The sequence below is a fragment of the Pavona decussata genome, unplaced genomic scaffold (assembly GCF_977016875.1).
Source record: "Pavona decussata unplaced genomic scaffold, jaPavDecu1.1 SCAFFOLD_130, whole genome shotgun sequence".
Lineage (NCBI taxonomy): Eukaryota > Metazoa > Cnidaria > Anthozoa > Scleractinia > Agariciidae > Pavona > Pavona decussata.
The window spans coordinates 1,698,102-1,713,611 of NW_028145544.1; the positions used below are offsets into that span (position 1 = coordinate 1,698,102).

Consider the following 15,510-nt stretch of genomic DNA (forward strand, 5'->3'; position numbering starts at 1 on the left):
GTTAGTACGGCATAGGGACAACGAGTCTTCCTCTGGCCATGGCCATGAGAAAGACTGTCTCTGCGACTGAAATATCAACCAATAAATTTGCCCATATTCTGCAGGAGTGTTAACCTAGCAAACATCCAGCGCGTTTAGCGCTAGCAACTGAACAGCGACGTTTATTTATGCCTTACGTGGTTCTCTTCACTAAATCTTTGTGAAATACAGTTTTGCTTTCCTTATTTAGAGCTAAGATGAACAGGCGCATTCCCCCTTTAGCCGATCCCGGGTAGGATCCTAACAGTGGCTGTCAGAAGTTTTGTTTTCAAGTACACAGATTAGTCGGTTACACTATAATAGGGCAAATGACCCAAGGTAGATACTTACCAATTCCAGCGAAGTACTCAGCCACTGACTGTGCTCCTTTGGATACCGCCATACCAAAAGGCGTCATCTTATCTTCAGCTGTTTGCGATATGTCACCATCATGTTCCACCTAAGCAAAAGGAAACATCTCGTCAGGTTTTTGTCTGTCTGTCTGCCTGTATATGTGACTGTCTCATGGGTCTATCGGCCTGTACGTCTTTCTGTTTGTTAGTCTGTCTTTCCATCTGATTCTTTGTCTTACTGTCTATGGGTCTATCTGTTCGTCTGCTTGTAAGTCTATTTACCAATCTTTGTGCCTGTATGTCTGCATGAATTCGTGTCCACGTGTGAATTATCACTCACTAACAACCACCCCAAGACCTTCTTCCACCACCCAACAATAGCCAAACGCCCCACCACCATCATTTCCCAGCGAGGCTAGGCTAAACAGATAGTTTTGTCGACAAAATAAGGCCCTGTTGTTAGCTAGGTGAATGATGCTATTTTCTTACCAGATGCTTACAAATGTCGACGTTGTCAACCTGAGCAGCGATATGAAGAGGCGTGTATGAACCAAAGCCTTCGGCGTTGGCATCGCTTTTACTGTCATTCAATAGAAGCTGAAAATAGAGCAGCAAAATGCATTAACTGTTGTCTTAGGCCTAAAGCAACATGGCAACTCAGTAAAGCCTATGCTCATAAATCTTATAACAACCGTGACTTATTTTCAAGAATCTTATAACAGCATATTTTTTAAGACGGCTAATTCCCACAATTAATTAAAGCATTGAATATATTCGCCAAAACATAACAGAGGGTAGAGCTAGCACATTTTAAGATTGAAGTTGGACTCGAATACAGACCATGCGCTTTGTTGTTGGAGATGGACAGAATTTCGAGTTGAACCTCGTAAAGGGGTCACAGGAGCAAAAAAGAAAGAGTTCAGGTGACTGGTTTGACGATAATAATCAGTGAAATGGTGTAAAGATCGGGGTAGCTTCGAAGCTAGTTTGCGTCCAATGGAGGCAAAGTGGCTGTTAAGAATATTGGCAATTCGGGATGGGTCTTGCGTAAAACCGCTATTATCAGGTTCCTTGAGTTTACAGATGAATTTTCGATTTCTCTTTTTGTTTAGCAAACTATTAATACATTCCCACGTCTTCTTAACACTCAATGAATTAGATTCGAAGTATTTATAATAATACTGTTTTTTGCTTAAACGGGTTAGTGTCAAATTTTGATTTCTATATCACGTGAGTGAGGTAACTCTGTAGGACTAGACCCAATTCGAAAATTAATGGAGATGCCCTAAGAGGTACCCGGCAAAATTGTTACATTTTCTTCGTACGGTACGCGCCGTTTTTGTCACCGTGGAAGTTACATTTGTTTCTATTGTCTTTCTTTTTCTCTGTAACCGACAAGGTAACGAAGGTAACTCCATAACAGTGGATCAATTTAAGGTCCTAACACACTGTCTGGAACACCTCATATTTCACATCTTGAATTCCTAACGAATATTGTGAATATGGGGTTCCTTAAAAATTGTTCTTAAACAACAGCTCAGCTAGTTCTTCACTCTCACCACCACAATAGCTTCGCTGTTGACCCTAACTGCAGCGTGCAGAGGCGTATCTCCACGCTCATCGAGACACTTGACATCAGCTCCCGACTTCAGCAGCAATTCCACGATATTGACATGTTTGCCAAGGATAGCATTGTGAAGGGGTGTCTTGCCAAACGAATCTGGGGTGTTTACGTCTGCGGGTAAAGAAAAGTCACTCAATATTCCGGCTTAATACATTCAACTAAGTCCTCAGTCTTAGCTTTTCTAAAACCCTTTCATTACGGAACTATCCTATAATTCCGGCGAATGATTATACAGAATAGTCTCGCAATTATGGAAGGGTTCTTGCTTGTACACCTTATCTTAGCTCCAACTGAGCGTGTCTTTTATAACGAGGCTTTTTTGTATGTCATTTCAAAATGGCGGAAGCCAAAGACGGTTGACGCCAGTAGGAAATGAACCAATCCGAACTTGCAGAAAAAAGAAACGCAACAAAACCCGGAAGAAAACCAGGAAGTGTGGAAGAACTTGAAACATCAATGACATCCACAGGACTTTCTTATCTGAAACCATTCAAGCCTGTGTTAGCAGAACTTTATGAGACAAGAAAAGAATTTTTTTTTTCCTGTTATTATTGTCAAAGAGTACTTTTTATCTCTCTCCCCCCTCTCCTCCACTCCACCTTATTACAGTACAATACAAACTATTCTCCCCGCCGGATCACCAAGTAGGAGCCGCCAACAAACTAGCCAAAAAAGCAAGCCTAGTGAGCTTGCTCACAGGCTTATTAAAGAGCAGGTACTCACCAACACCTTTCCCAAGCAATTTTTGAACTTCCTCTTCATGTCCAGACAAAGCTGCGAGGTGTAGCTTTTGCAACTTGTTTCCTTTACCCGCTTTCTAATAAAAACAAAAGAAACAAGAAACGTGTTGAGACTTCAACAATGTTAGCCGTATACAAGTTTCACATCTAAAGCGGTACTCACAGTGTCACCGTGAAAATTGCAAGGAATATATTGACCCTAGCCTCCGCCGCAGACGTCCTTACGGGTTTGTCACGCGTTCCTGCCCCCCTATCCGTGGGGCAGGAACGCGTGACGAATCCCTAAGGACGTCTGCGGGGGAGGCTATACTGATCCATTTTTCATGCAGTTGTCAGAAATATCGAAAGAGAAACAGAACCACTCTACTTAGACTACTGTTTGCAAAACTGATAGGATATAACTCTCTCAAGTAGGTTGGCGGAGGTACTAGCCAAGCGGTTAGGGCGCCGGACGTGTAATACGGAGGTCTAGGGTTCAAGTTCCTCTCTTACCGCTTGCTGGCTCGGCCACTCTTGCTGGCTCCTGCCTCTCGCACGCACAGGAGGCTGGTCTGCCTCCTGCCAGTTGGGATTTTTAATCTGTTATGTTTTGTTTGAATTATTCGTCTCTCATTATTTACATGAAGTGCCTGCAAACTAGCCTTTAACCCTTTAGGCCCTAACAGTGATCAGCATCAAATTTCTCAATGCTTATTCAACACCTGAGGTCATGAGAATAAAGGATATGATCATTCAAGGTGAATTTTCTTGATATTTTAATAACTTCTCCTCAGTACTTTTATAAGAACAGTATGGGGACAAGATAGGAGAATTTGTTCTTTGATATCAGGGGTTAAAGTGGTAAGTCATATCGATGTAAGTGTATTGCTACTCAGTAAACAATGCGTTGACAGTTTTTATATTATATTTTACGTTTTGAGTCATGAAGAGGTTCACATTGACTTTCCAGACCCGAGTTTCTACTATTGATCAGTAGCATAAAGCTTCGACCGTGCAGATAAGGTACTATATATAATCCAGTTAATACCTAATTATCTCAGTCCAATATATTATAACTCTAACTATATAATTAACTGAAGTAAACTTCTATACTGAAGGAGTTGTGCGTGAGAATATTGACGTCATCTCGTTAGGCGTCTGAAAACTTTTCAAACTTTGAAAAGCCGGTCAGCTAGACACTAATAGGTTTTAATCGCTGATCAGTTTTAACCATTGCGTAAACGTTATCATTTTCGATAGGAAAAAAGTAGTTTAAACTCTTCCCTGACAATTTGCCATTTCAATTCCTGTGATCATGTTATAATTCACTCGCGTGTGATATACAGTTAGCAGCGGCAGGCTGCACTTGTCTGAGAAGTATAACTGTACTCCTTTAGACAGTACACTACACAATTAGTCTGAGACGTCAATGAACGTGCATGCAGCCACGTTTTGTATATTTTCCCGACGTTCGTCAAAAAGCTTAAAGGGACAGCATAATCAGCCAGAAACAATAGACTTGCGTGATATACATGTCCAACGAAGTTTGAGGTTATGTGGAGCTGCGCGCTATCTGTAATAATTAGCGAACTTTCATCTTACCAATCTCCTGTAAGATCCAAAGTAATAATGTAACATGAGTGTCGCGAATTTGTCAAGATTGCTGTTTATCTCTGTTCCAAGGCTCTCTCATATTAGTCAAGTTCCCATAGTTTTGGATAGCCAAGCCAAGCCGGATTAAATAAAACACATCACTCGTGCTGAAAACGGAACGAGTTGGAAACTATACTTCATTCGGGTAAAATCAATCTTGTTTGTGAAGCGATTAATGGAAAAATTCACGCCATTTACTGCCCAGATTAAGAAATCAGGGCTGACGAGTGCGAAAACTAATAACAAAAGGTTAAGCTCTTCGTGATTAAAGCCCAAAAATTAAACTGAATTCTCCGGTATATGAAATACGTCCTTTACATTCCGCAACTGGTCTTTTCAACTTAAATTTGAATACTAGTGATAGCTAGCTTATATTGCCTATTTCACTGATGGTATGTTCCCTTTAATATATTTTTCAATAAAAAAAGTATTCTCGTTCCTAGAGTTCATTGATTACACATGCAAGTACATATGTCAACATCACCTCGCTCTTTGGAAAGACTTCATGACACCGTTTTCAATAACCTTCACACGAAAAGTTTGACAATCGTTTAGCGTGGGCTACAAAAAGTCATATCTTACCTGATGAAGTCTTGGGCGCGCGGGTTTAGGAGTTTTAGTCTTTATCGCATTATTGCTATTAGCGTCCTTATGAAGACCATCGGAAGAGTTAGAACTCATAGATATTTGACTAAATTTTCTCATGTTTGCCGATCGGTTTATCGTTGGACTCGGCGGAGGTAAAGTATTTAAACTGATGTCTTTCTCTGCTTTGCGATACTTGTCCGCTTTAGAGAGGGAACCAGAGGAAGGCTGAAGGTATGAAATGGTCTGCCTTTTTTTCAAGGCCTGTTTCTGGTACATATTTCCTGGAGAGGCAGCCATCGTTGAAGTGTTCCTTCTAAGGTCGCGATCTTCACTAGGCCACCAAGAGAAAAGTACTTTTCTTGCCCCGTTTCCAGGTGACAGAACTATTTTTTTCATTACAGTTGTCTGCTCTGCCAATGATTTGTTTGCAGATCACTAATTATCTGACAGATACTGGTTCAACATCACATTGTTGACACCAGTGAGTGAAATGAATGGGGAAATTTTAAGGTCCAGTTATTATTGATAAATGCGAGTCTGTTTACAGTGCAATGATTAATTCTTTTCTTATTGTAATATTCATTTACGTCAGTTTGTTATATAGGAGATCGATGAAAAACATAAAAAAAAATTGAACGTCTGTTTTGATTGAAGGGGTTGAGAGTTCTAGACAAAAAATTAAAGTCTACTTTTTTTTATATATATCTATTTCTTGATGCTATAATCAAAGATTTCTTAAAGATTCAGCCGGGATATCAGTTTATAGGGCTTTGCGTGTTTAACTTATGTTTGCCGTATGAATAATTGTCAGTGCCGAAAGCGCAAAAACCAAAGAATTAAAGATACCATTCACAAGAAAATCTAAAGATGATTCCTTAAGGACACTTAAATGGAAATAATGGCTGATTCCATGGGTGGAAAATTAAAAGAGAATTAATTTGTGTCGCGATTAACTATTGTAACGTCCATTTAACTGGGCTTAAGTTGTGTCATCACTGAGTACTCGGCCTGGAAAGTATACAGCGAATCGCACGCACACTGGCCGAACTGGTCAGCTTGATTTCGGATATTTCTTTCAATAGGGCAAAGCAGTGAAATTTTGCGTGCTTAACTCATAAGGAATTATGAGTTAAGCCTTCCTTTTACTGAAGAATTGATAAGTCCTTGAACGCTGCTGAACTGTCGTGACTCTGTCGGAAGGTTCCACGTCGGTCGACGACATTTTCGCGACAGCTAGCCGATAATGGGCTTCATAGACCTGCGATATATCATGTAACTGAAGTCTGGAAATATGCGGCAATTTTTAAAGGTAAACTTAAATTTTTAAAGGTAAACTTAACGTATACACGGCTTGGCACTTATTATATATACCCGAAATCATTCAAGCATAAGAAAATTTAGAAGAGAAACTGACTGCAAAGAAACAAGCCATCCATTTAATGGAATCGAGGAATCTTAATTTTGCTATGCTGATTCTGTAATCTTATTGCAAAATTCGGTAAAGTCTACACTGACACTAAAATTTACAGGCGATGATCCATTAGAGACTGTTGTTCATTTCGAGTAACGCAATGGTGACGTAATATATGTCACGCTCATAAGCACATGGTCGGCAAATAAAAGGTAAAGAGAGCTTGGTTTTGGCGTCCCAATGCTTTTATTTACACGCTTTTTCAACCGTTTAGACCAAACCTGACTTAGAAACCGTACAAAATAAGTCAAAATATCAGAAGTATGACTAAATATTGCATTTGAACGAAAGACATGCAAAATTTGCCCATTTTCTGGCGTGTTCGGGGGATTAGCTCAAATGGTAGAGCGCTCGCTTAGCATGCGAGAGGTACCGGGATCGATACCCGGATTCTCCACGGCAAATTTTTTCCTTTTGTGTCCTTCTTTCTCTTTTTTTTTTCTTTTGTTCTTTCAGAACTGTCGCTTGTTGAATTAAAAACTAAATTTCTGGGAAGAAATGTAAGCCTGAAATTCTGCAAGAAATAGCGCTGAACTGGTGAATCATTTTCAGCTAAAGCCGAAAATGGATTCGTATCATCGATGTTTTGAAACTTCTCCATATAGGCCAGTTTGAGGCCTAAAATGATAGCAATTCTTATATCGAACTTTGATTTAAGAAATCCTTTTCAAAGGTAACATCTTCCTCTAGTCAAAACGTAACTGCGATAGAGTCACTGATACGTAAGCTCGAAGCTTATCAGTTGTTGTCATGTTTTTAGTTAGGAGGAATGTTTACCGTGTAAAAACCGGTCTTTTGTCCCTACGTATTCTAGCCTATATATAGCTATCCGCCTGTCAACTTACCTAAACGCTTTCTTTTGCTAATCCTAGCGTCAAAAGTTGTGGAAAATCGTGTAAAACCGTCCAACTTTGTTGCTTCTTCTTTGTTTTTAAATAATCGAGCTGAAGCGCCGCGCGGCCGACTGCTGCCGTCGTGTTTTTTTGGCGGGAAATTTCCCGCCAAAAACATGACAGTGTGCGACATGCGACAGTGCACTCGTACTCCACTTTGAAGCGGTTTCCTACTGGTTCTGATCGCTCCTACGGCCTCTTGATCATAGTAAGAAAGAGTCAAGTGGGCATCCGAAAGCGATAAATGATGTTTAACAGTCATTGAAAAATTAATGAGTGTAAACTGAGAAGCAAGAAAGGAAGTGTTAAGGCCGTAAGATTATCAGATTCTAGAATCAAAGTTTGATAAAAGACGATTGTTTAATTAAAAAAAATAAAATAAATAAAAAACTATAAGACTTAAGCTTAAGTATTGCTCTGATTCAATCTAATTAGTACCTGTAGCGAATCGAACTGTTAGTAAAACCCTCACGCAGTGTTGGTTGATTATGGAGAATGATGATAACTCTGCCTGCCATCCATCCTGGGCTTATAGAGAATGCTTTTCAGAAAGGCTACAGAAAGCATGCCAGTAAGTGCCAGCAACACTGTGGCCGGTGTTCTTTTGATAAACCATGCATCGAGACGGCTTAGTTCAAATGTGACCGACGCCTAGTTTGTGTAGTTTGTGTTACTACCACAGCGAATTTGCCCCCCCCCCCCCCAAAAAAAAAAAAACAACAACAACAACAGAGGATTTAGATTTGTGGTACTACACTTGGCATGCTCGTAGCTCACCCCTCCCCTCAACGTTGCCGGAGACAAAACATTGTTTTAGTATTGTGTGCCATTGTTGAGGAATGGGGGAGGGGGAGGGAGGAAACAGAATTGTTTCGGCCACCAAGAGGGTTGACGGAGAATTTTGATTGCTATTTAGCATTATTCTGATGTTCCATGATATCCCTAGGAAACCGAATTGACTATTTAAGGTTTACACATTTGTGTATTTTTATCAGGATTATTTTTTACGATCTTTATTTTCATGTTTTTGAGTTCGCCTTGTTCTGGGTTGATTTTGTAACATTATAGCGACAGGAACTGTCAACAACACATCGTTTTTAAGAACAGCGAGAAACCTTTGTATTTCTTTCTGTGTTTGCATTGATAGTTGGCCCCCCCGTGGGGTTACAAGGTCAAATGTTCCACATTTTTTGGTCCTTAAACTAGGAAAAATGCATTATGTTGCGAGGCTGTAGCTTGAGAATTTAAGCTGGGAACCTTTTATTGCCCTCCACATCTATGGTACGATATTTCGCTTCAATTAGCAGAATGTAGGTTGCATGCAATGAATGATTTGTTTTACAGGCAGATATGAACATGTCGCATTTTTAACCTATTTTTCTTGCATTTAAGTACCTTGAGAGTACAAAGTTTACTAGAAATTGCCAAAGAACGTTAAAGGTACTCCTTTAGACCTGCCAATGCCAGAAACCTCTTCAATCAAACGTTGTATCTGGCGTTGTTTGTTTTCCAACATAGGCTATTCTCCTCTTGTACCGAGCGAGTAAAATTATCGTTCGCCGGCGAACGATAAATCGAATAAAAAATGTTAAAGGGTTAATACAGAGCCCACGTCACAGCGGGTGGTTTTCAGCGGGGGCCTTGCACATATATAAAAAAAAAGTTAAACTGTAAAATTCAAGCAATGGAAGCTAAAAAGATTTCTAAGAATAAATAGTAAAATTTTAAACTTAAATGTTTCTTGAACTAAAAAGAAATGCAATGTTGTGGCTCCAAGGGCGCGCCCAGAAACTGGCTTACTGAACTCGGCGGGGATCAAATGGCGAATTCCGACATTCTACAATAAGTAGTCCAGGAAACCACTGCCTTGTTACCACGAGTTAAGCCGCGGCGCACCGGCTAATAAAAGAACAGTAAGGTATTATTATAACCCTGTGAAAAGTAACGCAAAATATTTCATAAAAATCGTGTTTGGAAAAAACAACTGACAATGAAATCTCTGAGTAGAAAAAATCATCCCAGATCAGATGCTTTAAAAGTCTGCCAAAAATGGTGCGGTAGAGAATGAAATGTCTGTCCTTACCACTAACAAAGGGACGAAATTAAAACAGGCGTTCAAATGATAACTGATTTAAAGCGTTGCAGTCAATCTGAACGGGTCGATGTCAAGTATCGATTTTACTATTATACTTATTCAACTTACAGCAGGCCAATTACAAACTGGACTGCTCAGAGACCCTCCTAACTTATAGTGCGCTCTGAGAAAAATAGCTTGATCTTATTAAGCGGTCATTAAATTTGAATGCGATCGGTAATTGTTGAAACTAAAACCATGTTATAAATTCGTAATCTTATTCCAAGCGATACTACTAGTTGACTCGTATTGTATATTTCTCCAAAAATTACGTGCGCTGAAACCTAATGTTTTACAGATTCAAACAGTTTTTTATCGTCAAGCTCATCGTAAGTCATACAATTACATGCAAATTAAGCGCAAAACATAGAAATGGAACCTGTTATGCGGTGTAGAATTCGTATATAAAGGATAATGTGTAAACTCACTCCTGGTAGTGAAAACCCCTTTGGTGTTTCTTCAACAAAAGCAGCCAGGGAAATTATATCCGAAGTTTCCACGTCTGAAAATGTCGAAAATGCGAGACCGTCGTCCATACTGCTTCGGGTGTTAATTCTTCCCTCGAAAAGGATCATCAATGCTTTTACACCTTAATTATGCGATATTGTGGCTAACAATAACATTGAATAAACAGGTAAATTTAACTTAATTTAAATTTAGCTGCATCGCAAAAGCTGTGAAAGGCTGTCTAATGGGCGGAAAGTCACAGGAACACCACTTCTGACATTTAGTTTATTGTTATAATTTGAAGTACTTGAAAAGGCATTTTCCTTTATTGGGAGATCTCACCTCGTCTCGCGCGTTCATTTCCTTTCAAATAAAGTAACGTTTTCTTCATGCTGTTAACGGCTTTAATGACGACACTGCATGGAACTGGGGTTATATCCGATGATTTCAATTTATAATTTCAGAAAGTACTCACCTTTGCTACAAGTACAATAACGATTCGATTTTCTAATAGGGGCTCTTATTTATGTTCGCCGTATGACTGAACGAAGGGATGGCATTTATTAGGCACGTAAGGGGAGGTTCCTTCTTTTTGACGTAAACATCACCATGTCCGTGGTCAATCGCAAAATATATCAATTAAATATACTTGATATCATTGGATTTTAAGGATAAAGCGGGTTTTCAACTGAGGATCGTAAATGTAAAACCAAAACCAAAGTTATTACTCTGACCAATGACAACAGACGTTAAGAGCGCAATTAACCAATCAACACTCGAAGCAAATACGTGCCACCGTCGCCAGCCGCGGGAAAAAGCGTGCGGGCGAGGCATGATCGGTTTCGGTTTTCATTGGTTGAGAAAGTGTCACGAGTTTTGTTAATGTTTCCTGCTACCTTAAGACTTAAATGAAGTATAATCAGTTATTAATTTAATCAGACTCAGTGAAATGAGTAGATCTCCTTGACTCTGGAACGTGGGTTAATTGAGAATGGTGGGTCTGGAATTTAAGTGATAAAACTGCCAATAATTTCCTTATTCCTTTTATAAAATATCACTGAGGAATTTCCATAATGATATAAGTGAATGCTTATATAGAGTGTTTTCACATGACGTCACAACGGCCTTGCTGGTGTCCCAAAACAAAGAAATGGCTGCCATGTTGGTGCCCCAAACTAAACCTCTGAGAATTGAACTCTATTTTTATGCAAATACTTTCTTTTGTTTCAGTAAACCAATATGGCCAGTAGTCACGTGAATGAAAACACTCTATAGCGCCATTTTAGCACATCTCTATTTTGCATATGAATGAAATCTGTCTTTCAAAATGGTAAAACAAAATTTATCACAGTCCAAAATAAGTTACAATAAATAGTCATACTGAGAATTTAACAAATTTCACAATGAGGATTTGCCCTTGAATACTGAGAACACGTATACATGTCCTTGCAGTTTTGTATTTCAAAAGAAAATTTGTTTTAGTCTTTATCTTATCAATTATAACCAGGATAAACGAAAACTTTAATTAAATTTAGATTAGATTTAATTAAAATCCAGAAATCATTAGATCTAAACTGAGTGACCAATTTTTGATTACAAATCACAAGCTGTAATAGCTTTCTTAATATCGATTGCAAGTAGAGAAGAATAAGTTTAATACCTCACAAAACCGTTGTTATTCAACAAAAATTCGACTGACCTATACACGACGATCCACCTAACCCGGCTATATGATTACATACGATTACTTTCGAGGCTTAGTTTTCATTGCCCTTACTTGAAGTTAAGCAGTAGCAGCTATACGGTTATATGCGTCATCCTCGAGGTTTGACTTACATAGAATAAAGACGTTTGTTGAAACTTAAAGAAGTCTTACTAGTGGTTCTTCTCTCGCCCAGTAGATAAGTTAAAACGAGTTCTCTGTACCTTGGCGCCGGGTACCGACCGAGTGTAGGCGGTTGGGCGCCATGCGCTGTGCGCGCTACCGAGTTTCCCCAGCCTCTGACGTTCTCGGCAAACGTTCTATTTGTTAAAGACTCGATTTTTGCGCAACTGAACAATTGAGCCGAGAAGTCAGTATATTCATTAAGCTCTCAAGCCGGTAAATATACCCCAAGTACTGAGCAAGTCTAGTTTAATATGTATCGATAGACTGCAAAACGTAGCTTTCGTCACACCGGTGTCACAAATTAAAACAAAATTAAAATTGTGTTATCAGTTTGATTACTCCATCACATGAGCACTAAAGAGGTAAAGAAAAGTCGGCGCTATTTCGGGGAAGTAATTGTTACGTGTTTTCTTGTCCCAATATATATGTTATGAATTACAGTCAGAAGTAGTTCAATAAGAAACAAACTAAGGCAAATTAACAAGTACGTAATGATAAAATAGTGAGCAAATAATATTGATGAGAAACAAAGAATGTGATTATTTTAACTCACTGCTCTCACTGTTATGGCAGAAAGTGTAAACTTTTTTGATTCTTTCTTTGCAGCAGCAACTGCCTCCAACTCAAGTACCTCCGGACTGAAATCTGAAAACAGCTGGAAAGCCTCGTTGATCATGTTGCTCGCATAAGCCAAAGCCCCACAAACTAATTACAGTATCATTTGACACCTTATCTACACTGACGAATGTTTGGATATTAATTTGTAGGTTCTAGAAACACGACAATGAATTTAAATTGAAATTAATAACATGTCAATTATTTGAAAGAGATAGCAACCAAATGTAGAGATGTAATGTATTAAGTTGAAAAGCAAATCTGAAATTTGGTTTTCCTCTTAACTTTCAATTGAAATAATTAACTCTGAAAATGGGCAGTTTTCCTTTTAAATGTCGCCTCATAGTCTGATGCTCAAAATCAAATTCATTATCAGCTACTAATTATTCTCTATTAAATTTGGGATATTATTACTCGTGCTGCTATTTCTAAATCAATTTTAATATTACAGTAAGAGGAATTACGAATAATTATTTTTTTTGTTATATTCATGGATTACTATTTTTATGGATTTCATTACAGCTAAAAAGAAAAACACTGAGGGTTTAAAGATATGAAATAGTTCGTTACGGGAAAAGAAAAGCAGCAGCCTTTTTTTATTTTTGAGACTTCGAAGAACAGGATGACTCAACATTGTTTAATAGCTTGCATTTTTTTGCTAAATGAAATCAAAAATACTTTAATTATCAGGTCACAATTTTTTCTCTGCAAATCCCCGTACTTAGCAGATCCAGCAGCTGTGAGCGGGTTCAAACAAATACGGGTTCTTATTGGCCAGTTTTATCATGACGTTAAGCGCACAAACGGAATATAATCTCTTTGTTCTGATAGATATCCGTGTAGATATTGAAGTGGACACAAAATAATGCCAGCCATAAGTTAAATTTCGTGTGAGCGTTGTTTGAAGACTTCTTCCCAGACAGACCCGGTATGCTTGTCTGTTGCATCTTTATTAAGGAACTGGTCGTAACAGGTTTGTTCTAAGAGGACCATGCGCCTGGTCTGGAGTAATGTGGATTACCGAAGGCACCACCTATCTCATGAACATTACCTACTTTATTGGCTTTAAAATTTGAGTTGACACAGAAATATTCAGCTAGCATGTGCCAGAATTGCTAGATAAACAAGAAAGGTGTGGTTTGAATCTCACTGTCATTTTTTACTGCTGGATAGAGGAGTGGCTACGTAATAAAGGTTCCATTTGCTTTTGAGGTTGAGGAAGGGGGCTGCAGGCAGAGACCACCATCTATTTTGTGGTTCAGGGTGGGTCCTGTTCGAGTATAGTGGACTCAGAGACCCTCCTAACTTATAGTGTGCTTTGAGAAAAATAGCTTGATCTTATTAAGCGGTCATTAAATTTGAATGCGGTCGGTAATTGTTGAAACTAAAACCATGCTTTAAATTTGTAATCGCCTTATTCTAAACGATACTACTAGTTGACTCGTATTGTATATATTTCTCCAAAAATTACGTGCGCTGAAACCTAATGTTTTACAGATTCAAACAATTTTTTTATCGTCAAGCTGATCATCAGTCATACAAACGCATGCAAATTAAGCGCAAAATATAGAAATGGAACCTGTTATGCGGTGCAGAATTCATATATAAAGAGAATACGTTAACTCACTCCTGGTAGTGAAAACCCTTTTGGTGCCTCATCAACAAAAACAGCCAGGGGAACTATATCCGAAGATTCCCCTTCTGAAAATGTCGAAAATACGAGACCGTCGTCCATACTGCTTCGGGTGACTTAATTCTTTCCTCGAAAAGGATCATCAACGTTTTAACACCTTAACAAGATGCCCCTCTAATGGCACTACACGGAATGCTTAATGTAGCCCCAATTATTCCCCATTGTATGTTTCGCAGATATTTAAAAAAATATCCTCCCTTGGCCATTGAAATAATTGTCTGAATGGTTTTATTCAGATATATTGCGTGATACTTATCGTTGTGTTACTAGGAATCATACCAGAAATAACTATGCAATAACGTCATGACCCCGCTGAACTGGTCTGGCCTCCTCTAGCTCTAATCCTTCTCGTTGATCATTCGATCTGTTTTTTAAAGCGGATTTTCTTTGCTGTGAACTCTCCCAATTTCCGCCGTTTCAACGGCCGAGTACTACCTAGAAGTTATTATTTCGATTTACTGCTTGAAAAAGGTTGGTTTTCTCTCTGAAAACGGCAGATCCGGAGTCTTAAATTCAGACATGTGGCCGCCATTGAACGAAAACAATTTTTCCAAATGATGATTTGCTTTGACGTCACACAAGTAGAGATGAGTGGGTCCCCTCCCTCGTGATATACGCGCAGATAATGGAGTTTGATTGGGCCGCTTTTGTTCAAGACAATCAAAACAATAGATCCCTTTTGGGAGAGGGAAGAATTTTATCTAGTTTTAATGAATAAATCAAATGATGATTTGACGTCACTCAGAAGTGATGAGTGGGTCCCCTCTCTCGTGATATGTGCCTGAAAAATAGATTTTGATTGGGCCGCTTCTGTTGAAGACAATCAGAACAATATATCCTTACTAGGGGAGGACAGAGTTTAATGCATGAATTAATGTGCACATTTATGACACCGATGAAGAAAAAGATACCCGACCGAAACCTAGACACGTCATGCCCTGCGGGCATTCCGTGTAATTATGCGACATTGTGTGTAACAATAACATTGAATAAACAGGTGAATTTAATTTAATTTAAATTCAGCTGGATCGCAAAATGTGTGAAAGGCTGATTGATGGGGCGGAAAGTCACAGGAACACCACTTCTGACATTTAGTTTATAGTGGTTTTGATCACTTGCCTAATACCACAATAAATCTGACAGGCCGAGCCCACGGTCTCGGTTGAGTGGACAGTGGTTGATTTGTGTAAGCTAATATAGTTTGATCTGTTGGTATTTTACAGAGACTTAAAAGATTCAAATCTGACAAAATTTTAGTGACCCCCGAATTTCCAAGCTGGTGTTTTGACTCGTAACGAATGTTTGAGGTGACATTTTAGCTAAAAAAATGCTACTTTTTCTTCAAAACGTAATCCGAATTTTGGCGGCGAATAATGCTTTCCGAACAGATATTTCTTCGAAACGAACAGTTCCG

The 15,510-nt window shown here is 38.8% G+C and overlaps 1 protein-coding gene across 7 annotated transcripts in view; it reads right to left on the reverse strand.

Annotated features, from left to right (window-relative positions):
* Nucleotides 1-15,510, reverse strand: part of LOC146468580 (transient receptor potential cation channel subfamily A member 1-like) — a 37,635-nt gene that overhangs the window by 16,293 nt on the left and 5,832 nt on the right. For 3 of the 7 annotated variants that reach the window (XM_085124283.1, XM_085124284.1, XM_085124282.1), the window contains 4 exons: nt 2,719-2,812; nt 1,931-2,106; nt 861-968; nt 370-478 (listed from right to left, as the gene is read on the reverse strand). In XM_085124283.1, the coding sequence (XP_084980409.1) occupies nt 370-478; nt 861-968; nt 1,931-2,106; nt 2,719-2,812 (487 nt within the window). Of the gene's footprint in view, nt 1-369; nt 479-860; nt 969-1,930; nt 2,107-2,718; nt 2,813-4,316; nt 4,522-4,949; nt 5,538-12,341; nt 12,467-15,510 lie in introns of those variants that run through there. The other 4 variants (XM_085124281.1, XM_085124280.1, XM_085124279.1 and 1 more) reach the window with 4 other exon arrangements.